Source organism: Cydia pomonella, chromosome 28 (assembly GCF_033807575.1).
Source record: "Cydia pomonella isolate Wapato2018A chromosome 28, ilCydPomo1, whole genome shotgun sequence".
NCBI classification, from domain to species: domain Eukaryota; kingdom Metazoa; phylum Arthropoda; class Insecta; order Lepidoptera; family Tortricidae; genus Cydia; species Cydia pomonella.
In genome coordinates this window covers 4,082,342-4,106,728 of record NC_084730.1, presented here as the reverse complement: position 1 = coordinate 4,106,728, position 24,387 = coordinate 4,082,342, and the positions used below count along the sequence as shown (strand labels likewise).

At 37.2% G+C, this 24,387-nt stretch overlaps 1 protein-coding gene across 3 annotated transcripts in view; it reads left to right on the top strand.

The window, feature by feature from the left end:
* LOC133532942 (synaptotagmin-7-like) overlaps positions 1-24,387 on the top strand; it is a 940,830-nt gene that overhangs the window by 885,472 nt on the left and 30,971 nt on the right. For all 3 annotated transcript variants that reach the window (XM_061871817.1, XM_061871819.1, XM_061871818.1), the window contains 2 exons: positions 9,545-9,556; positions 12,533-12,689. In XM_061871817.1, the coding sequence (XP_061727801.1) occupies positions 9,545-9,556; positions 12,533-12,689 (169 nt within the window). The remainder of the gene's footprint in view (positions 1-9,544; positions 9,557-12,532; positions 12,690-24,387) is intronic.

Sequence of the window (24,387 nt, the reverse complement as noted above, 5' to 3'; positions counted from 1 at the left end):
AGAGCAGAGCCCAACTGGGGAAGTACCTCCACCTTACAGAAAATCGCAGCCAAAAACACTAGTCCCTACTCATAGTGTTGTGTTCCTGCCGGTGAGTAAGGTTGCCAGAGCTCAACAAGGGTGGGACGGGGTTAGGGTCGGCAACGCGCATGTAACTCCTCTGGAGTTGCAGGCGTACATAGGCTACGGATACTGCTTACCATCAGGCAGGCCGTATGCTTGTTTGCCACCGACGTAGTATAAAAAAAAAAAGACGTGTGGCACTCGGGGACTGCCGCGGTAAAGCTATTGCATAGCATTTTGTATCAACTTATGCAATTATAATTATTTATTTATTTTATTTATGCAGTATTTCTTTTTCTTTGATATTAATTCAAGTTACACTTTTTGAGCGTGGTGACCGATAAGAAAACAAATTTTTCTTTTATTAAATAAATAAAAAGTTAATATTGTTTAAAATATTTTTATTATTTTACAATACATGTGGGTCAGGAATATTTATCATTGAAACTATAGGTTTATGATAACTGAAATAAGAAACATAAGTTTGCGACTTAATATCCTCTAAATACCTAGAAAATACCGCGTCAATGGTCGTCCCATATTTCGTTGTGGACTCTTGTGGATCATTATTCATTTTCAAATTCAATGTTTTTGATAGAAAAGTTGTCAACCGCTCTGATTTTTTATCAGCGAAGTTAATGTTGAAATCGCCAGCCAAGATAAGTGGAAATTTATTACCATTTGTACCAAGTATTTTCGACCCTTCTTCAGTGTACTCCAGTAAAGTGCGATGAATAAAATGCTCCACCTCGTCCAATTTTGGATTCGGAGAAATGTAAATTGCTACCATAACTATTTGTAGGCCATTTCTAAGTTTGCATAAGCACGCACAAATATCTCCAACAAGATTGTTTCTGTTATATACATAATGAAGAATGAATTTATTTATATATATATATATATATATATATATATATATATATATATATATATATATATATATATATATATATATTATCAATCAATCCCTCAAAATTTAACCTTTTATCAATTATATTGAGAATCTAAATTGAGAATTTAAACTATACGCGTGTGTGTGTTTGTGTGTATAAAAGAGGGCTACTTTTAATATCGCTCATTTTAATATCAAAAATTTAGGTTATCTTTATAGCAGTATTATATTTTCAATTCAAAATTAATACTGCATTTGTGATAATAATAAAATGTATGTATATAGAGTACTCACTCATTTTCTTTCACTATTTTTTCGTGACTTTCTTCATCAATAATAAATGCACTTTGTTCATTCATATTCAAAACACTTTATACACAAATTTTACAAGTACAGCTATTCACTGTTGTACATAAATACCTATACACCTATATTAAACTCAGACCATTTCGTTTTTTTTTTTTTTTCTTTATTGGGAAAAAAAACAGACATAGGCAGATGATACAGAAAAGAGGATATTGGTTTTTACATTATAAGTGCAACCTACATCCTGAGACAATTCCCACTAGGATTTATAAACTAATGATTTATAAGTGGCATTGAGCTATAAAATGTTAGTAAGTTACAGGGGCGGCGGGTCCATACAACTCGATTCCCACCGGCTTGCCTAAAACTTATTGCTACATAAACCAAACTTATATATCATCATTAAAATTAAAAATATATCCATAATGAAAACACTACGTATTACATTACCTTGGAATTGATAACACGATTTACTAAAGCACTAATCATAGCAGGCGCGCGAAGTGAAGCTAAGCTTGACTATTCATTCATGCGCCACTACACAGATACGAAAACTCACGCACATGCTCATAAAGTTTGCTATAGAGAGTCCACGCGAATGAGCTTCAAAGCAACTCGGTCTTGTATCGGGTTATTCATTTGAATAAAAACCTTAAACGTAATAGCATAAGGTTTATATTGGAAAAATGCCCACACATATTCATAAAGTCCGCGAGCACTGAGGGGCCTACCGCGAACACCGTAGTACGCAAATTGCGGGCTACTTTCTCTTTTACTCCAATGGCGTAATTAGGGTGACAGAGAAAGATGCTCGTAATTTGCGAACTTCGGGGTACGCGGTAGGCCCTCTGTACACGACCGCGATAACGTCAGTTATTATTAACATGCTGCTTCATTTGAATTTAAACCTATTTTGCCATACAAAAACATTGAATTGAATAAATGGGTAAAATTGTACAGTATTTTGCTAGCATTGATAACAATTTTTGTAAAAACCTTTAAAAAAATTATGAATTTTAATAGAAAAATCCAAGAATCTTATGTAGTCTCAAGTTTAATAATTTGATAAAGAACGTTTCTTCAAAGAAAGTACTGTTTGTAGGTTTGTAGTAATAGGTTTTAGAATTTGCGTGTTTGTGAACACTCCCGTCCCGGTTGTTACCAAGGCTTGTTGTTATTATTAGAGTTTTAAATGTTTTTATGTGATTTTATTTACTTGTGTGCACAAATTTATATATAAAGTTACTAAACCAGTGATATTTTGTATGATGTGTGTATAATAGTATGGCAAAGGTGGTTATACACTAACTGCAAAAGGTCGCGCCCAAGGACACACCTAGCGCATAATGTTAAGGTGTTTTTTTGTTCCGAGTTGCCTAGCCAGAATTTTCACGCGCCGCTACTGGTAAGTTAGTATTGTATGAAATCCAAATAAATAATTATTTATTTTGTTAGATTTTTATTTAAGTATCTTTTTTCACACTATTTAAACATGTGATTTATGAGTTTTGAAGTAGAAATACATTTTTATTTGTATTTTTTATAATTAATTTTTCAAATAAAAAATAGAAATAGTACATAGTTATTTGTTTAAGGGAGCCATTTTTTTGTATATTTTATTTATTTATTTACAATAACAATATACATAATGGATACATATAAGTAAAAGGGGTAGATATGTGACGTTAATAGTTGACAAAACTAAAATCTGGTCCAGCACCCACTCATTTGCAAATACTACACACCATTATAATGTACATGTGCACAACGAGCAACAGGGATAACCAAATATAGTTAACAGTGCTTCAATAGCCAATAGTAATAGCAAATTTACTGTGTTGTTTATTGTAGTTAGGGAGTTTCGTTCTGTTTATCATCAGCAGTTCCACTACACTAATTGCCAGTTTTTGGATGAAAATGCTTAATTTGTAGACAAACAATACAAAAATCACTATATGTGTACCTATAAGATTTTAAGTGTTCCCTCAATTCTTTATGGATTCCATCATTAGAACTTTGAACCCGGGACGGGACCATCGGCTTTATAAGCAGGGTCACTGCCCACTAGGCCAGACCAGTCATCATACATTTTACTTGACAAATAGAGATGATTATTATTTATTTCTTTTGTTTATGATAAAAGGTTAAATTTGATTGATCTAATATCTGTTCTAAATATTTTTTACACAGTTTTCAACATACATAAATACATCTTAAAACTACACTATAACTCGCATATTAAAATTGTAAATCCGAGCTCTCGTTAAAAATGTTGTCCATAGTTTTTCTATTGTTGTACAAGTACTATTTAGTAATTTTTGATGGACTATTCCCGATATTTGGGTTTCAAGTTAATGCAAGATATTGTTTTAACAATACTATCAGAAAAACTGGATTTTTGGTTAACAACCGGTTATTCGTATATTAAAATAAAAACCGGTTACATTCTATAGTTTCAAGGAATAGGAGCACATGATTTAAAAAGTTGCATTATTTATTAAAAAAAATTGCTGACTCGGGCATGCATGCACTGCATGAAGTGGGCAGGCCTACTTGACACTCGGATAAACGTGTTTCTCACATGGGTAATGCATTATTTAGCTGTCGCGCTCACTCAATAACAAGGAAATTTTTAATTTTATTTAGAAAAAATATGTTTTCAAATGTTATAACAGTACTTACGAATGAAAAGTGATACCGTGAGCTTTGTTTTTGTGCTTGGAGCTATTGAAGCACTGGAAAAAGGCGCAACACGGCATTCTTTGGCAATATTTAATCGAATTTGATGACAATGTTGACACTTCAGCGTCACCCGTACGACTAATTCAATATAGGTCCCGGAACCTATATTTTGTGGCTCACGATCGAGCGCCTGGTACCTCATCTACCCCTATTACGTACATCAATGATACATACAGATTACTATAAACAGCTGCTTATGTATTTGTCCGATTTCGGAGCAGCTCGTCTCGATTCGTGCGAGTTTCGTAGAGTCGTACAATACGTCTAATCGCACGCACACAACGCCGTGTCGAAGACTGCCGAACTGAAACGACGTTAGACGAAGTGGGGAGCGTGAGGTTTTTTCGTTACGGAATTTCTGGATTCGGTCCCCGCGCTCAAGGCCCGCGATAGAAGCTATGCAATAGCTTAAAAGTTTCACTACACTTAAATCGACCGATGATATAAACCGTGATTACCTTTTATTTTGTTTTTGAGCTCCCGATATTTCGATGCAGTTACATGCATCTTGTTCACGGGGAACTGGAGATAGCGGGTGGGTGTCAAAGTTGTATAGATCGCGCTCGGCCTACCCTCATTCGTGCGCGTCGGCTGCGTTCGCTTGCAACGTTACCACTGGTCGCGTCCTTGAAATTCTCAACAAATCCGCCTAACATATCGAGGGCTTCAGGCCAAAGGGGCGTATACGCAAAAATGCCATTTTTCGTTTTTAACGGCATCGTATTCGTCTTGTAACAATACGTAAGCACAATTTTTTTTCATAATTTTATCATAACAATTAGTTAATTAAATAATTAAAAAATCATTTGGCGTATAACTGGCAGCATCATTTTAATGTCGTTCCAAAAAGCCGTACTGAAGGCGTATAAGTGATATTTTCCTTCAGTCCCCAATATTCATCGGAGTATAAAGGCGTACGTACATACTTTTCTCACGTGACAGTGCGAACCACGAAATAGTGTCACGCTATATAGGCGTACACACATACGACCATAAACTTTTACCAACTATCCTCAAAGTGCGTCGCGGCAAAGAGGCGTATGAACATACGACCGTCAAAAATTACGTTGGCCTTCAAATAATGACGGGCCAAAGTGGCGCGGAGACAGTGTCCTTGATTGCCGCATATTGCTATCCCTTTCTGTCAAGCGGGTAAGCGCACTAGGGCCGCCTGTCTCTCAGTCAGTGTCTAGTGCGTTACAGTATGGTGTGCATCTCGTGCGAATAATAACAATGAAGTGGAGCACTCTGATGCTGATGGCTCTGCCCTGGGCATTCAAGAATGACGTGGGTGGCTATCTCCTCTGCCTCCATGTACGCTCTGCAGAGGGGGCTATCTGTAACACGTAGGGTTAGTAGGTGTTTGTGGCCGGTTATGACCCCTGTCAAAAGCCGGAGCTGTGGCCTCTTCTGCTGTCTCAGCCTCCTCGACAAACCGGGGTCGATTGTCGGGCGGGCTTCCTTCGCCTGTGCCTGCACGTGCCTAAGGTTAGACAAGTACTGTTGGTGTTTTACCTTGGTGTTGTATCGCAGCATGTTCCGTAGCCAGGCATAAGGCAGAGGTATAATTGGCTCCGGTCCTGCCACCCTCAGTTCGGAGCCTCCTCTCGCCAATATGTCAGCCGCATCGTTCCCTCACGAGTTGCTGTGTCCCTTGATCCACTGCAGAGTTACGCTGGTGGTGGTGCTTACCTCTGACAGAGCTTTGTGGCATTCGTAGATTAGCACTGAGGTCAAAGTATAACTTTGCAGAGCCCATAGTACTGACCGACTATCAGAGAGTATGCGGATGGGGTAGTCCAATACTTTCCTTGAGGCGATTGCGTGTGCTGCCATTATGATGCCCATACATTCTGCCTGGAAGACTGTGTTGTGGGCACCTAGTAGTGTTGAGATATGTATGTTTAGGTCCTCTGAGATTACTCCAGCGCCAGTGCCTGACCTTGTCTTATATCCATCCGTGAAAATTCCCAGCTCTCTTGGGTTGAGTCCTTCACGAGGTTCTTCGTGTAACTGTATCTTGTATTTCTTGTCGAAGACGAATTGTCTGGGTATCCTGTCAGTCACCACTTCTATTAGCGGTTCCTTGCCTATCCCCTCGTAGAGGATCTCGGTCTGTGGTACCCTAGGTGGTCTCCAGAGATTAGATTTTTTGAGACGTATCGCCGCTTCCTGTTGTATAAAGAGGTGCAGCGGCGGCAGGCCCAGTAAGGCTTCAAGGGCTGCGGTTGTTATTGTCCTCATGCAGCCCGTGGTCGCCATACAGGCCAACCTCTGGAGTCGTTGTAGTTTAGCTACAACTATGGATAGTTTGGTGCGTGGCCACCAAACTATCGCACCGTAGCTTATTATTGGTCGTATGGCTGCCTGGTAAAGCCATAGAGTTATCTTTGGGGTTAGCCCCCAGGTTCTACCCATCATTTTACGACATTGCCAGAATACGACTGTGGCTTTGTCAATTTTGCCGTTTAGGTGATTGCTCCAATTCAATTTGCTGTCAAGTATTACCCCTAAACACTTTACCTCCGCAAATAGTTGGAGTTCAGTGTCGAACAGTTTGGGAAGGCGGAAGGTTCCCAAGTTGCGTTTGTTGGTGAACATAACCAGCTCAGTTTTGTTGGTTGACTGAGAGTTCGTTGTTAAAACACCAGCGCTCTACGATGGCTAGTGCAGAGCGGGTAACATCGCTTACCGTACCTGCATGAATGCCGCTCGTCAGTATCACTATGTCGTCAGCATAGCCGATTGTGTAATAGTGATTATTGATTAGTGTGGTGATCAGGTCATTCACCACAAGGTTCCATAGTAGTGGCGATAGGAATCCTCCTTTGGGGCATCCTTTTGCCATTAATGCCTGCTGTGTTTCGCCCGTTCCGAGTTTGATGGTTCGTTGGCTCAACATGTTGTTTATCCATTCTATCATAACTGAATTCGCGCCATGTCTTACCAGTGCTGCTGTAATGCTGCTGAACCTGGTCCTGTCGAAAGCCCCTTCTATATCTATGAAGGTACCTAAGCACATGGATCTGTTTTTGATCGCCACCTCAATTTTACTTACTACTGCATGAAGTGCCGATTCTGTAGATTTGCCAGGGCTGTAGGCATGTTGGTTTGGATGCAAGGGCACAACCTCTCTAATGTTTTCAACATGAAAGAGGTCAGGCTGATGGGCCTGAAGGAATTGGAAGATAACCTTGATCTCCCTCTATTGCTTCGGCATGTACACAGGTACACAGCCAGACAGGCGCGCAGAACTATGGTCAGCTTCAGAGTGAGATGCTACCCGTCCCATTTAAGAAGCGCAGGGAAGATCCCATGAATTCCTGGAGATTTGAAGGAGTCAAAGCTGTTTAAGGCCCACTGCGTGCGCTGCGGGCTGATTACCTCATATGTCTGTAACCACTCGTCCTCCGTCGGGGTGGTTGTAATAGTGTAAAAGTGTAACATTCCTCTGTTATAATTTGATGAAGACGTAAGTGGGTTAAGTTGTTAGCTAAACTACTTTTAGGTTTATTAGTACAGAAGATTTAATATTGTTTCTTTTTATGAAATGACGATAAATGATGTCGTATTTATTTGTTTAGAAGTTTTGATTAATAATTTATTGTTTAAGATAGTTATAATTTTGTTACCAGTGGCACCATTAAAGAAGGAGTAATGTTTATTGTCTGAATACAAGTTTTGATTCGTTTTAACCTTTTGTTTTTGTTTAGTTAATGCACTCTAAATTTTATCGTTTGATTGTTTCTTGACTGCTTTTTTAGTAAATCATTGTGTTGTCTTAGCAATTTCCATGCATCCTTTACTACCGATTTCAATTCTTTTACTACACATTTCTACTATCACAAATAGTAAAAATGATCTTATTGGAATTCCGTTAAGTCAGTTTTCTTAAGTAAGCCCACACTTCTTAACTCTAACTCCCACCGAAGGGCTAAACGACTGCTATTATAGGCAAAAATCAGAACAAGCGGCGTGATTGTCTTTTGAAACGCGTCTTCTTACCGTGTGGGTTGTATGATTGATGTACCTTAAAAACCCTGGTGTTAGAGTTATTGAGCCGCCAAAGGCCTCTGACATGGCTCTCATGACGAGCACCACCGGATAGATAGCAGCCGGGACCAACGACTTTACACCGTGCTTTCCGAAGCACAGAATCATCTTACTTTTCGGACAATCAGGTGATTCAGCCTGCAATGTCCTAGCCAAACCGGGAATAGTCTCACAAAGTCACAAAGCGACTTTTGCTTGACAGTCATGTCCCCACCGGGATTCGAACCCGGAACCTCCGAATCGAGAGACAACCGCTCTAACCACTAGACCGAGGAGGCTATTGAAACACTGAAATGCTCAAAGTGGCAATTCAAAACAGTTACTTACCCAATCGGTATCCAGCTCGAGTCGACATTGCTTAATCTCGTGGACAGTTGGGAAACTATCAAAACGATCAGGAATCATTTCAATGGTAAAATCTAGATGAACTTATGAATATTTACTCTATATATAATTTGGCGCCCTATTATACGACCACAAATAAAGGATACTTACACGATAGATTCATCAGCCCAGACGGGCGTATAAAAATCAGTAAAAATAGAAGAAACTACACAATGATGACTAAATTACTGTAAAATTAAAGTATTTCGAATTATTAACAGTGTTTCCACCTTTCATGATTAAATTATCGAATAGAAAAAAAAATGAATTATACGACCATAAATAAATCAAGTATTTTTCAAAAAATTTCAACCTTAATATCGGAAATTACTGTCGTGGTAAAGAGGCGTAACTACATAATTACTGCTTTTTAGAATACGTAGAACGAAACTAGGCATGACAGATGAAAAAGATAGTAATTTAAATACTCTATGAAAAATTTTAGAACAATCGGTACATTGTAACAAAAGTTATTCAGTTTTTTGTGTCTCCTGAAAAGTAGGGTTCTTGCTTATACGCCCCTTTAGCATGAAGCCCTCGATATGATGTACTTGACATTTACGGTTATTTTGTAATTTCGAATCGAAAAGTAGAAAAAAACACATTTTTATTTTTTCCAATATTTTTATTTCCTCCTATGGAAACTCTAAATAGGAACCAATTAAGATATTATGACAAATTAAATCTTTTGCGCAGTCCATTTCTAGTAGAATATGACATTTATGAGAATTTTAATTGGTTTTAATTATTGAAAAACTAAAACGATAACTGTATAAAGGTATTCGAACTTTTACAAAGCATATCAATTTAAATTTAAAACAATGTATCCAGTGCAAAAAAAAGCAAACTGCCCGCTTTCTTGTAAGCAGTTATTGTAACTTAGTGCATAACGGAACCTGACACTATCAACTTCTCCATTATTCCTGGCACATACAAATTATAAATTCCCTTTTCAAATTGCAATCCTTCTTGGAATCCCTTTCGCTGGTATTAATTTTCAGTTCGATCCTAAACTTTGATCGACAAACATAACGAACGAATAACGAATTACGACCACTAATACAAACGTTTTTGTTCCATGTATCGCCATCTTGGATCCTACAGAGCGCAGCTTGAGTGAGTATTAATTTAGTTTACTTTATACGAAGTTATTCTATTTATTAGTGATTCGGTCAAATTGTGTTTTTTGAAAAAGTTAAAGGACGCCACGCACCTTCCCTTGGTCTCTAGCAACCTGCGTCAGGGGAAGGGGAAGGGAAGCTAGTGTGCGTAAAGCACCATATCCAAAGGTATCATACCTACTGCATTCGTTTCAAGCTGGATATAATTTGTTTGTCTTCCTCATAAGTACATTAGAAAATAACTTGACCGAATCATAGGTGACGAAGACCAGAGGGCCTACCGCGAACCATACGTTCGAAGTGTTGCCTCTCTGTGGCACTTGTGAATTCGTACGTAAGTGTGACAGGGAGGCAACACGTCGAACGTGGTTCGCGGTAGGCCCTCAGATTAGTGATGTATTTTTCTAAGCAAAGATTCTGTTATTGTATTAGATGTGTAAAAGCTAAGATAAATTCAAATTTGTTAACTAATGTAGGCTCTCTACGGCATCGTACATTATTCATGGGGCCTAGCCAAGATAACAGTTGTTCGCAGAGAAATGAAACGAAGCGCTATCTGTCTCTATCGCGCCAATACGGAAGAGTGATAGAGAGACAATAGCGTTTCATTTCGCTTTCTGCAAACGATTGTGAACTTGGCTAGGCCCACAGTAAATTTGACAATATAATTTTAAGATTTCATGCTCATAGCTGTGATGAGAATTGTTTATCGACTCGCGTTTGACTGGTTTTATAGATACCTTAAAATGCTGTTTAGCAAAAATATGGTGAAAATCATAAAACACAATTGTAAAAGTAATTTCCAAGAAAATTGTGTCGGTGGAAGTTTAAATTAAAAAAATTATGATAATGACTAAAGTTTAGGTAGTAATTTGGGTAGATTAAGAAGAATGAGGGAAGTTCCACAGATTATACAATACAGTAGGCACTTATGTTAAACTACCTACAAACAAAAGAGATACGGCACGAGTCGAAGAATGATTAAAACACGTTTAAGATCTTGGAATGTATGGAGTGTGGAATTAAAAGGAGTGAAATCTCTCATGGTAGAACTGTTGCAAGTGTCCAGCTGTCCGCTATAAATAATAGTTCCAAAGTAGCGCTAGAGTAGCTAAAACCTTGGCGTTATTGACGGAGTGATGTGCGCTGTTTATGATTTGATTTTGTTTAAGTATTCTAGGTATTGTAGCGCCACCTATTTAAGGTTTTTTGACGACACTTTTTGGTACATGGAGATTAAATTTCATTCCTTACCTCCACCTTCCATATTGAAAAGATCGATAGCTAAACGACATGTCAAAATTGACGTTTATTTCGATTCCGCTATGCTTTCAATAAGATCTGGAGAATACAAAATGCGCTTTTTAAGTTTAAATGAACTTTTATTCACTTTTATATTAAAAATTATTACAAAGGTGATCGCGGGACGTGTCGTCGGTTCGGATCGAGAAAGAAGAGAGAGAGTTGCCACATGCAAATTATAGGGCAACTACAAAATATGTTGCTATATAGAAAAATAACTTAAGCTAAGCTTACACGCTATATGTTTTGTATTAAACAAGATCTATTTACGATATTTCTAACGTCAAAGTGACATTGGTTGCCCGTATCTAGCTGCTTCTGTCAATTATATGACATACTCGTACAAACGATATCTAAATGATAACTTATCTAAAGCAGAACTTATCGTTATCGTATCCCATTCTTTGAATCGGGCCGTGTGTATGTCATCTCGCTTTGTGTGGTAGGGCACAGCACTGCGGATGTCATTCCAGATCTAGAGCAGAGCCCAACTGGGGAAGTACCTCCTTACACAAAACCGCAGCCAAATAACACTAGACCCTACTCATAGTGTTGTGTTCCTGCCGGTGAGTAAGGTTGTTAGAGCTCAACGAGGATGCGAAGTGTTAGGGTCGGCAACGCGCATGTAACTCCTCTGAAGTTGCAGGCGTACATAGGCTATGGAGACTGCTTACTATCAAGCGGTCCATATGCTTGTTTGTCACCGACGTAGCATAATTTTTTTTTGTATTACAATAATAAAATGCAATTTATATTTTTCATAATGCTAAGATGAAAAAATGGAACAAATCTTGCAAGGATATCCATGGAAGACCAAATGTAGCCAAGGTGAATGGAAACCTTTTCAGGGATGCTAAAAAAAGAAAGAAAAAGAAAATACATTTATTTATGCCAAAACAAACACAGATGATAAAAACATATCGACAATAAAATGTATATCATTTAGCGCAAAATGGCATAAAAGGGTCACAATTCAGCATGTAGCTGGCAAAGCCAGCGCTGTTCTTCCGTTGTGACCCAGGCGTACGCCGTTCGACGAGCCGTTGCTATGAGTGTTTGAGTGACAATTTTTAGATATGTTCTTCTTCTTCTTTAATTTAAGAGCAGAGCTCTTCTCGGTGCAGCTTGATGAAGTTGTCTCCACCTTGGTCGATCCAAAGCCAGCGCTTTAGTGTCCTGGTACGACACGGCTCGTACATGCTTTTTTAGTTGGCTCATATAACTTTTTCTTGGTCTTCCCCTTCCTCTCCTTCAATTTATTTATTTAGTTATTTATCTTACCTTTCTTTAATCCCTCCTTACTTCCTTTACATTTGACGGCATCTTGGCCTAGTCAGTAGTAATCGTTTCTACGAAGCGGGAGGTCTCCGTCGGGAAAGTTATTTGTGTGTTAATCACAAATATTTGTCTCTTAGTTATGCATGTTTTCCATGTACATAAGTTTTTATAAATAACTATACATTATATATAAATAGTCGTCTAGTACTCACAATACAACCCTTATTTTGGCTTAGGGCGATCTGTGAAAAATTACCCTTTTATGTATATTTTTTCCTTTAAGCCTTTCTTTTCTCCTTTTCTCTTTCCTAACCACCTTTCCTCCAACCTTACTTCCTTCCTTTCTTTCTAACAGCCTGTCCACTAACAATACTAAACCATCTCTCCCCAGGACAACATCGACCAGCAGCCCCGGCGCCAAGTCCCCGGCGGGAAGCAGCGCCGGCGCCGCCGCCGGCGCGTCCACCGCGCCCGGGGAGCGCACGCCGACCGCGCACAACAAGCAGCTGCAAAATGTCAAGGGGCAGGACCACCCGCCGCATCCCAGCGTAAGTTGATAACTATAAGGACCTATAAAATTTCGGCAGTTTCCGTAATTTTTGGACCGACTATGTTAAAAATCTATATTAGCTACGGTGAGTCAGAGAAAGACAATCAAATGACAAAAATAAGTTATCGGAGGTAAAAAAGAAACAGGAGGACGTTAAATAAATAGCATATAGGTAGAAAGACAGAAAATATGACTAATGATAAAGATAAATAATTCGACAGCAAAAAAACGTTACCTATTCAGAGCTTAGAAGACACATTAAAAAAGAGCAGAAAAAAGTTAGAGTTAGGAAGAGACTGATTAAACGAGAGCAGTTGCAAAATTTTAGTAGCTATCAGAATCTAGTGCCCATGTGTATAGAGACAACAGTAAGGATGAAAGAGACAGACAGCCAACGGCGCAAAGGCCCCAGCAGGTTGGGGTCGCCACCGGCGCGTCCACCGCGCCCGGGGAGCGTACAAGCAGCTACAGAATATCAAGGAGCAGGACCACGCATCGTATCCCAGCATACGAGTAAGTAGCTAACAGACACTTGTATGACATTTCTGAATCAAAAGTCATTATCTTGAAAATAATATAAAAAAAAACGGCATTATCTTTATTTCTTCTATTTACTCCGATCCGATTGAGTTGAGAGTTTTAAATCAAGATAGTTTGAGAGCTTGAGAGTAACTGTAACACAGTGAGAACCAATTTCGGAGTGTTAGAACAAGGATTAGAGTAAAGTACTTAAGTATAATATGTAGTTTTGGAAGGCAAAAAAGGAAGACGTTAGAAAGAACAGCTAGAAAGACGGCGGAAGATACTAGTAACAAGATAGCAAAAACAGATTTTGTGGTCTTAGAAGACAAATTGAGTAAGAATTTGTAAAATATTAAGACTAGGTACTGACAAGAAAAATAAACAGATTTTTTCCTTCAAAGCTTAAAAGACAACCAAACGACAGCCACTTATCGAATACTTTAATGATTGGGTTAAAAAGACTAAAGCGGCAAAAATAATGATTGGTAGAAAAGACAAAGCAAAGTATCATCGATTATAGGCTACTGATATGAGAACAAGAATGACAATGACCAACAATGTAATTTACTAAGACCTTAAAGAAGAGGAATATTTTGGAATTAAGCTTAAAGGCCCGGCGCCCACTATCAGCATGGCACGGCAAGGGATCCTTCGGCATTTTGCCGAGGCGTCCTCAGGCATGCCAAGACGTCCCCAGGCATACCGAGGCATCCTCAGGCATGCCGAGGTGTGCTTGGGAATGCCGAGGCATCCCTCTGTCGTTCTTAGGCATATCAAGGTGTTTTAGACATGCCAGACATGCTTAGAACGCCTCGGCATCCACAGGCACACCTCGGCATGCCTGAGGACGCCTCGGTATGCTTGTGGACGTCTTGGCATGCCTGAGGACGCCTCGGGAAAATGACGAAGGATCCCTTGCCGTGCTGATAGTGGGCATCGGGCTAAATTATGACTTACTTAATTTTGACTATGACATAAAAGACATTTAAGAGGATCGTTACTAATTCAAACGTTATAATCAATTTGGTTGGGTTTAGTATTGTATGTAATAAATAATACGATTTTAGGTGACAACGAGCAAGTAAGTATATAACTGTAATAGTAGATTTAATGGAAATGAAGATCTTCAGTAAATTAATGTTTACTTAGTTTACTATACCTTCCTGAGATGTATAACTCCTTCAATGGAATTTCAACTTACTGTATTAATAATAAAGTCGTTATTGGCATGTTTCATTTGGTTTAGAAACAAAAAGTTTTTTTGTTCCTAGAGTCAGACCAAGCTAACTCGGCAGCGATTTTCATAGCGCAGACTGTGTAAGTGTTATTTTAAACGTCAAACTTCTAAGAAATTATCGAAATAACGCTTGCACAGTCTATGGCTACCTACCAAAATCGGTGTCGAGTTAGCTTGGTCTGACTTTAAATCTATTAGTAATGTGAATCATTGTAATCTAAGCAACTAACTAAGTTCATTTTCGAAATTTGTATATCTCAGGAGGAGATAGTAATAGATATGGTAAAATGAGTAACTTGTTGTTATAATAATATCGATGTTTGTTATTATTGATGTTGTATTTAATAACAATTGTATGTGTATTGTTTTTAACAGGTTTTTTGTTCATACACATCACTGATTACACGTGATTTGTAAAAAGCAACTACAACTGCTTAAACAACAACAACATTTAAAAATGTGTTAAACATACAGCAAGAAAAACTACATTAACCCATGATTGTCCAATGATTATGATATAATACATTTTGTACAATAACTTCTTTCTTTTCTTCTTTTCATCATGTTACCCCCTGCTGGGGTGTAGGGCTCGAACCATTTTCTTCCACTGACTCCGGTCCTGGGCAGCTTGGGTAACCTCCCACCCCATCCCCAATACACTCAACTCTTGCTCCACGGAACGGCGCCAAGTAGATTTAGGGCGACCATGTTTCCGTTTTCCGGGCACCTTCCAGGTCAGGGCCACCTTGGATAGGTGGGTGTCAGGCTTCCTGAGGATATGCCCAATCCAATGCCATTTGCGCGTTTGGATCTCCTTATGTACGGGTGCTTGTCCGGTTATTCTCCATAAGTGAGCGTTTGTGATCCAGTTAGGCCAAAAGATGTGCAGAATTTGCCTTAAGCATTTGTTCACAAACACTTGGAGTTTTGTCATTAGGTCTTTGTGGACAAACCAGGTTTCGCACCCGTACAGTAACATGGTACATTGGAATTGAAAATGCTCACTTTAGTTCTTCTCGTCAGGGTAGAGGGATAGAGGGAACGATAAAATTCAAAAAATTCAAAATTCAAAAATTTATTCTGCAAGTAGGCCTCAAGGGCTCTTTTACAAGTCAATATAACATTTATAGTAACAGCATATAGTGACATTAAAAATACATAACAACATTTACCTATAAATACAACAGCCAATACCTGGGTAAACATTACATTATAATAATCTTAAAATAAATAATTACTACAATACAAAAGAGATGTATAGTCTCTATGGTTAAAAATATATTAAATCTGGAGATGTAAAAGGTCCCCAATGTCAGAGTTCGAATACTAATAATATTTGGAGGTGTAAAGTTGGAGAGACTTTACACCTCCGAATAGTGTCAAAATAAAATTTAGGGTCGGCAACGCGCATGTAACTCCTCTGGAGTTGCAGGCGTACATAGGCTATGGAGACTGCTTACCATCAGGCAGGCCGTATGCATGTTTGCCACCGACGTAGTATAAAAAAAAAGTGTATGAAATACATGTTTCACGTCAAGAGACTGTTAAGCTAACAATCTTAAAACTAGTTCTACAGAATACATAACTATCTACCTATAGGTAACTACTTATAGGTACCATAACTATTTAGCATCAACAGAAACTACTAAGCGAGCGAAGAGTAGGGTACTAATACTAAAAAGAAGTTTAAATGGAGGTGGATTGTCAAAGAAAACTTTGTAGCCACAGTAAATTTACTGCCATCTTTCGACACATGATTAAAACTTTTAGAACGCCATTTGACTTTGATCCTTATTCTTTCAGTGATACGTATTTAATTTGTTAAATATCAAAAAGTGGCGCCATCTTACCGGGCATCGGCTAAAGGTCCAGAGAGGAAAATATCGAGAACGTTTGTATGGAAAAATACGACTAATCGTTCCTCTTACGTTTCTTTCCCGGTACGCATAATACTCTAACTTTTAAATTACCTATTTTGCTCAGGGCAGCTTTTGCTCGGCCTAAGGCTGAGTTAGGGTCTTACCGATATTGAAATATTTTGGCCCTGATATTTATAGCCCTTCCTGACTTTCCAATATTGCTAAAAGTAGAAGCCTGTTAAAAGTAATTGTATTAATTATTGTTTAACGATTCACAAAAGAGAAAGTAATAGTTTTGAAGAAAGTATACATGCTTACATGTCTATATTTAAGATATCGACTTCCCTTCTTTTTAACCTGCGACGAAAATAGAAGGATTCTATCTGTCTGTCTGTGGCATTGTAGCTCTCCAACGGATGGACCGATTTCGATGCGTTTCTTTTCACTTAATAGCTAGTTTCCTTGCGGTGGTTCTTAACTACGTTTGATAGAAATCCATCCAGCAATTTGAGGAGTGTCAGCTCTCTTCCAAAATGACGTAAGGCATAAAGAAGGGTTTTTTTATAAGGACTGTGAGATGTAAAAGACATTAAATGTATTAAAACGGGTCTTTCTCATATTTTAATTCGAAAATTGCTCAAGGATTTATTATTATATTTTCATTTTAAAAATAATGTTTTTATTTCATATGTCTGTCCTACGGAAGTTTTGTCATAAAAGACATAAATACAAATTATTAAAGGTACCATGAAATTTAGAACATAAATTATGATTATGTGTCATAGTTTTTAGAAATCAGAAATCATAGCATTTATTCGTGATAAACTATGACATACAAAAGTATAACAACATAACAAAAGAAAGAAACATAGAATAAATAAATAGTTTACCACGAAATGGTCCCGCCTCAGCATTAATGCTAACTCAAAAGTCAGCGCTGATCTTCCGGCAAAACCATTTGTGGGTCACGAACGCAGCTCTGTACGACACGGCATAAAACTGAACGTTTTGTAAGTCTCATGAGACATTTATATTTCTAAGTTTAAAAATGCGTGACTGCGTGAAACACTCGGTTGGAACGAAGTATTTTATTATTGATAAACGTAGTATATTATTAATTAACTAATACAAAAAAAAACTTAAAATAATAATGATCGAAACTGCTCACAAAATTTCAAATATCAGTTCAAAAGGGCGACTTACAGGCAGGGAAAACAACTAAACAGAAGAAAACATTTTTGCTTCACACGCTAAGTCAATCAAAAATACGAAATCCAAGTACAGTGGATATACGTAAGGCGGTGAAATTATGCAACTTATTCTAAAGAAAGAATTCAAACAAAAGAAGGCCGTGACGAAAAAATCTTACACTTTTTTTCGCCTAGCCCCCATCCGCCAAGCGTCCGATGACGAACTTCGTCCCAATATATAAATGTGCTTAATACTACTAGTTTTAAGTAGTACTAAATTTGGAGCTAGATTGATCCGTGTAAGATTGTCCGAAGAAATATTAATAATATTAAAAGTACACAAAGTGTCACATATAAATTTGATCAGTCAGGTATGCCAAATGCCAAATAAAGTAAAGTAAGGCTAGGAAACATAAAACCTTCATGTTATGAGGGCAGTAAAATTTTGGGGTCGGTGCAAGTATGGATAAGTAATTGATGCTTAACATATTCCTTAAGAGAAAAGAGACGGCCGTTTCTCCGTACAAACGTAGTCCCCATTTTCCTCTCTCGATGTTGACATTATGGAAAATATTTTTAGATAATTTGATGTATATTAACATTTGCTATGCCCCTACGTTAGATTTTTTGATTATTGTAAAAATTAGGAGCGAAAAACAGATTTCATACAAATTTTTAAATGCTCCTAGCTCTTATAATAATTAGAAATTTGAAAAAAAAAATCGTAGAGGCGTAGCAGTCGTTGATATACAACATATTGTGTCAAAATATTTTCAATAATGATACAGAGAAAAAAATAAGGACTACATTTGTATCTGGACTGGACCAACTTTTTAATAAGGCAACCTTTTTAAATTAAGGCAAGTTTAATTATATATATAAGCTTTCATTTGATATACGATTAAATAACAAAATAATTTTTTTTTTTAAATGTTCTTATTCTAGCTAGGCAACCTATTTGCAATGTGTCAATGTGAATATTATCTATCATTTATTTCTCATAAATAAATAACAGATGATGATAGATATTCCTTATAACGTATCTCCTATAAATTACTTCCAAAACAATCACAGATAATATCTATTTCGAATTAAACTCCTGCAACTAATATTAGCTCTTGCCGACCTCTCGATATCAGACAATTACTGGTGTTAGCAAAGGTCGTTTTAGCAAAACATTACTTTAGGCCCAAGGGAGTGAAGGTCTCTAATATGGCGATAAGGCGGCAAAATGTGGCTTTCCATCAGGGAAGGGTGCTTACGCTTCATGTGCTTATTACCTCTGTATCGGAATCTCTGTTGGAATTTCAACAATAGTACTCGGCTCCCGTATTTTGTGAGCGCCTGCAACTCTAGAGGTGTCGCATGCGCGTTGCCAATCTTTTAGGGCTCCTCTACACGATGGCCCAGCGTAGGCCAGTCCAAGGGACGCAGCTATGCGGTGAAATGAGATAGCAATATCACTTGCTCCCTCTAACGCATAAATGCGTCCCTAGGACTGGCCTACGCTGGGCCATCATGTAGAGGAGCCATTAGAAACCTATACTATAGTAGTGTGAGTCGGACTCGCGCACCGAGGTTTGCGTACAAACCTGTAGGTATATATTATTATATGATATAACTAAAAAATTACGGTTTTCGCAATTTTTCCTTTATCTGTGCTATAAGACGTTGCTTCGCACCAAATTACAAGATTCTGAGTTCACGGGAAGTACCCTGTAGGTTTTGATTCCCTTGCGAGTGACGAAAATTTGCGGAAATTTGCGGCATAAACGGCTGTATCTTGATTGTGTTGGCTTAGAAGTTTGATTTTTTCACAGCTCCGACGGACAGTAGACCTGGGTATTTGATATAAATTTCAGCTTAATACCCCCACGCGTTCCTGAGAAAAAGGGTCTTGACAGACAGACAGACGGACGGACGGACAACAAAGTGATCCTATAAGGGTTCCGTTTTTTCCTTTAGAGGTACGGAACCCTAAAAAATGCCAAAACATCACGTTGTGATTTTACAACTTGATATTTTGGAATTTTTTCCCGATCGTTAGTTATAACTAATGTGATCCCGGGTTTTTACGGACCTTTTTACCTTTATGTCTCCTGGCATCTGTTAGCCTCATCTGTAGGCATGTAAAATATAAGCCAAGTGGTGCATAAAATATACATGCATATCTATGGAAGAAACAAGTTATAATTAAATCCCGTTATCAAAGTTGGTCTGACCTAGTGGGTAGTGACTCTGCCTATAAAGCCGATGGCCCCGGGTTTGAATCCCGCTAAGGGCATGTATTTGTGTGATGAACACATATATTTGTTCCTGAGTCATGGGCATTTTCTATGTATATAAGTATGTATTTATCGATATACGTATGCATATCGTCGCCTAGTACCCATAGTACAAGCTTTGCTTAGTTTGGGGCTAGGTCGATTTGCGTAAGATTGTCCCCAAACATTTATTAATTTAAAGTTGCAATTGCGTTAAAAAGTGAGAAACCTGAACTTCACCGTTGGTGCACAACTTCACGGAAGTAAAATATTGAAATAATCATTTTAACAATAAATAAATTATTTATTGTATTCACAATAATTAGACCCACTGTATAATATTTGTTTAAAAGTAAAAAAATAAAAATATCCATTATACCTGCACTAAAGGCGAATTCAGTAGGGCTAAGATGGTCGGCTCTTTATCATTTGTCACGATACTTGTCACGTTCTAACAAGTATGTAAGTGCGAAAGTGACGGGCATAGTGACAAGCGATAAAAATGGAACCATGATACCGCCGCAGAGTACGGTGGCATCATGGTTCCATTTTTATCACTTGTCACTATGCCCGTCACTTTCGCACTTACATACTTGTTAGAACGTGACAGGCATGGTGACAAATGATAAAGAGCCGACCATCTTGGTTCAGTCTACAAGAAAAACCCCCAACTCAGTGTGATATTCCATAAACCGCCAGTTTCGTTCGTCCAATATTAAACTAATCAATGTTATAAAATATTAAAATGACAGCAGCTGCTTGGGGAACGCGATAGCCCGGTCAACGAGGAACTTTTTACCAACATAAAACGCATTGGTTTAACTTCGAAAGTGGGGTAATTTTGAAAATGGCAAATATCTATAAACCCAGAAGCATACTTTAGCAATACTGTTGGAGCAAAAAGCTATGGAAACTTAGCACAAGGTTAATCTCTGCAACTGAGTACATAACACCTTTTGTTATAAAATTAAATAGCTTTTTTAATAACCGTGCATACAGTTGGTGCCAACAAGACCATCTCGGGGTTATACCTGTTCGATAAAAAAAAAAATGAAAATCGGTTCACGAGTCTCGGAGATATCGAGTAACATACCTACATACAAAAAAACCTCCTCCTTTTATGAAGTCGGTTAAAAAGAGTTAGATTTTTACAGATAAATCGATAAAAGTTACTTTTAAATCTCAAAAAAACTCCTTACAATTTTTTAGCTTATCTTCTTCGAACTATTTGATACAACTCAAGGACCAAATCAAATTATTTTTATTTTTTTTTACTTGTGTTTTTTAAGTAGGTAGTCACACTATTATAAATTAGTCACAAGATTAAATTATAATTACTATTTGTGTCATAAGTACACCTATACCTAGAAGTTGTTTCATAGCTAGAAGTCTTCACTGATTAGACTACACACGCCAATCAATTGAGCAAACAGCAGTTCTGTCAATTTGCCTTCATTATCATTTAAAACACTAATTAGATCATGCATATTACTCGTTAGGTACCTTATCTGTCTGTTTCTGCGGTGGCATCATGGTTCCATTTATATCACTTGCCACTATGCCCGTCACTTTCGCACTTACATACTTGTTAGAACGTGACAGGCATGGTGACAAATGATAAAGAGCCGACCATCATAGCCCTACTGTTTCTGTTTCTTTATTTGCTTTTATAAGATACAAGTATCATGCAAAATTTTATACAATAAAATAAACTACAAAATTAAATTTAATAGTTATTTGTACAACAAGAGAGCAAAGTTTGATATTTCTTCGAGTGCTTGTTTTGAGTCCCGTGCAAGCAAAAGATTCTATAATAGATTCGTAGCTCGTGAATCTAATTTAGAAACTTGAGCGTAGTAAGGGACTCAAAAGCGCACGAGATGTAAATAACTTTGATCTCGTGTAGTACACAAAAATTTTCACGTCAGTCAGCCATTAAAAAATACAACCTGAAAAAATGTAATCCGTCTTCATCACTATTTCACTCATGTTTTCTAACAATTAACTTTAATTACCGCAATAAAACAAAACGAAAGAAATTTCAATAAAATGATACGAAAATAATGAATTAACGAACATCAATTGACAGTTCAATCGTCAACTTTTTTTTGTTAAAAAAAAAACTTTGTAAGATCCGGTCCGAATTGCGGATACTACTATTTGTCAACTATAGTATAGATCGTTAAAAGTCGTTAAGTAGAATTATTTACTGCGTAACAATTGCGTAAATTTGTATAAGTACATTGTTTTGATTGTATAATAAAATACGTAAAATAAGTATGGTATTTTTATTAAATTTTAAACTTTTATTTCATTAATTAATTATTACGAATGAAGACTCGTAGGGTGTTTTGGAAAGATGCGGTCTGACTTATTTCGGGGGTCTATTATAAACCGTCAATATATCGTTGAATTACGTATGTACTTTTTTTGTCTCTTTCTTTTTGCTAATGACGTGAAAGGGATAAAGACAATAGAATCCAAATACTTCCAACTTGTATTATACTTCCAACTTGTACCCGCACGTTGAAATGACATTCGAATATGAAGGTCACTTGAATGTTATTTTGTCTCACTCAGTGAGCAAAATGCGATTTTGCTCACTGTTTTTAAGCAGCAAATTACCCTTGTTCCAGCTGCTGACGTGAAAAATAACATTTGACAATAGACTGATAAACATCCTAACTAACCTAAGGATGTCACATTTAAAAATATGTTATACATAATTATTTTAAACAAATTCGGAAATTTAACATAAATAAGCCGAACTCTCAACTTTTGCAATAAAGTCATAAGTTAATTCATCTTCCTCGGCGCTTAAGACCTTTTCAATGTAATTAGGAGGTAACTGTTAGAAATTTAATAAAACTTTACAGCCTTTCCAAGTTTGCAGTAGAACGATAAAGGAACTGGGAAACGTGCCATAATTTGTTGATGGTTATACTTGTCTTGCCCAATGTCCTTTTTAAAGAACATTTTAAGCATAATGGAGACGGTTGCATTAGGCTGTTTGTTTGTGTGTTTGTGCATACAAATGAATGTTCCCATCTGAGCCGATTTAGTTGCAGTTTTTGGAAAATCTTATATGATACACCAGCGATAGTTCTTAAATGTGTGCGTTTCTCCAGAAATTTCCTGCCTCGCTGTGGTATGAACTGTCGCCTGCGGTGTTTCCGGACCGATACGATTTTCAAACCTTCAAGAAAAGAGCGTATTCCCATCTTAAATTCAGGCAACGCACTTGTAACCCCGTGTTGCGGGTGTCCATTTCCCCTTTTTTTAAAGGACACCGAGGTAAGTTACAACAGAGGTAAATTAAAACAACTTCAATATTGCGGTATTTATAATCATCTTGAGGCAAGTAAATGAGGGACCAGCAGACGGTGGGACGAGGCTAAATATTGTTTTTTAGGGTTCCACACCCAAAGGGTAAAATGTCCGTCCGTCGGTCTGTCTGTCCGTCTGTCACCAGGTATCTCATGAACCGTGATAGCTAGACAGGTGAAATTTTCATAGATGATGTATTTCCGTTGCCGCTATAACAGCAAATACTGAAAAGGTCGGAACCCTCGGCGGGCGAGGCGAGTTTTTTTTCAGTTCGATCCGTTATAGTCTATAACCAGTCATAGAAGTATTTGTGGCAGAAACGAGTGCTTAAGAAAATGAAACATCGACAAATAATAACATCGATAAGTCATAGATTAATAATTAAAAGATGTAAATTCTACTTGCTGTAATTTACCGGGAAATTTTAAGAATGCAAATCAATTACAAATCCGACCATAATTTCTTTATTACATATATTTAAAAATAAAAACGTAAACTGTAGAATACAGTGTCAAAAAATAAGAAAACTACCAGTGGGTGTATCAAAGAAGATATCGAACGTGTTGTGTATTTCGCGGTAGCTATCTTTTTATACAATGTTAAAAATATCTATAACGCTAAGGCAACATCGTTAAAATAGACGTGTCGATATTTGATTTTGTTAATCACTTTATGTTGCCACAAAAAAAATTATGTCTGTCTATAACTTATAGTAGATATCTCAAAATTTACGATGTTTCAACCTACCTCTGTTTTAACTCACCTCGCTTTCCCCTACAAAGAATTATTACCATAAAAGGCCTCCAAAAAAGATTAACAACTTTGTTTCTATCAGACAACGAATTCCGGAGAGTTTCTCATATTTTCTAATAAATTGAGAATTTATGAAGTTTTTGCGTCGAAGGGCTGAATTGATGGTCATAACTTGGGTTCAAGTTTCAGAAACATTTTGAGGCCAAATGTATAACGAGAACAAATCGTAACGCGACCATTTCTCTTTCATATAAATAAATAAATATTTGGAAACAATCTTACACAGATCGATCTAGCCCCGAACTAAGCAAGGCTTGTACTATGGGTCCTACTGTACTGAGGCGTTCTAATATTTCTAATAGTATTGTCTTCAAAATAATCATTAATAATTTAAACATTAAAAAAATAATTAATTAAATGAATTATTAATTTAATGAATTTAAGAATGTATTAACTAAGTGGCTTCAAGAATAGTGAAGGAATATATGAATTTGTCATATTAACATATAGGGATTAGAATAAGTAGATTATAAGTATATTTTAA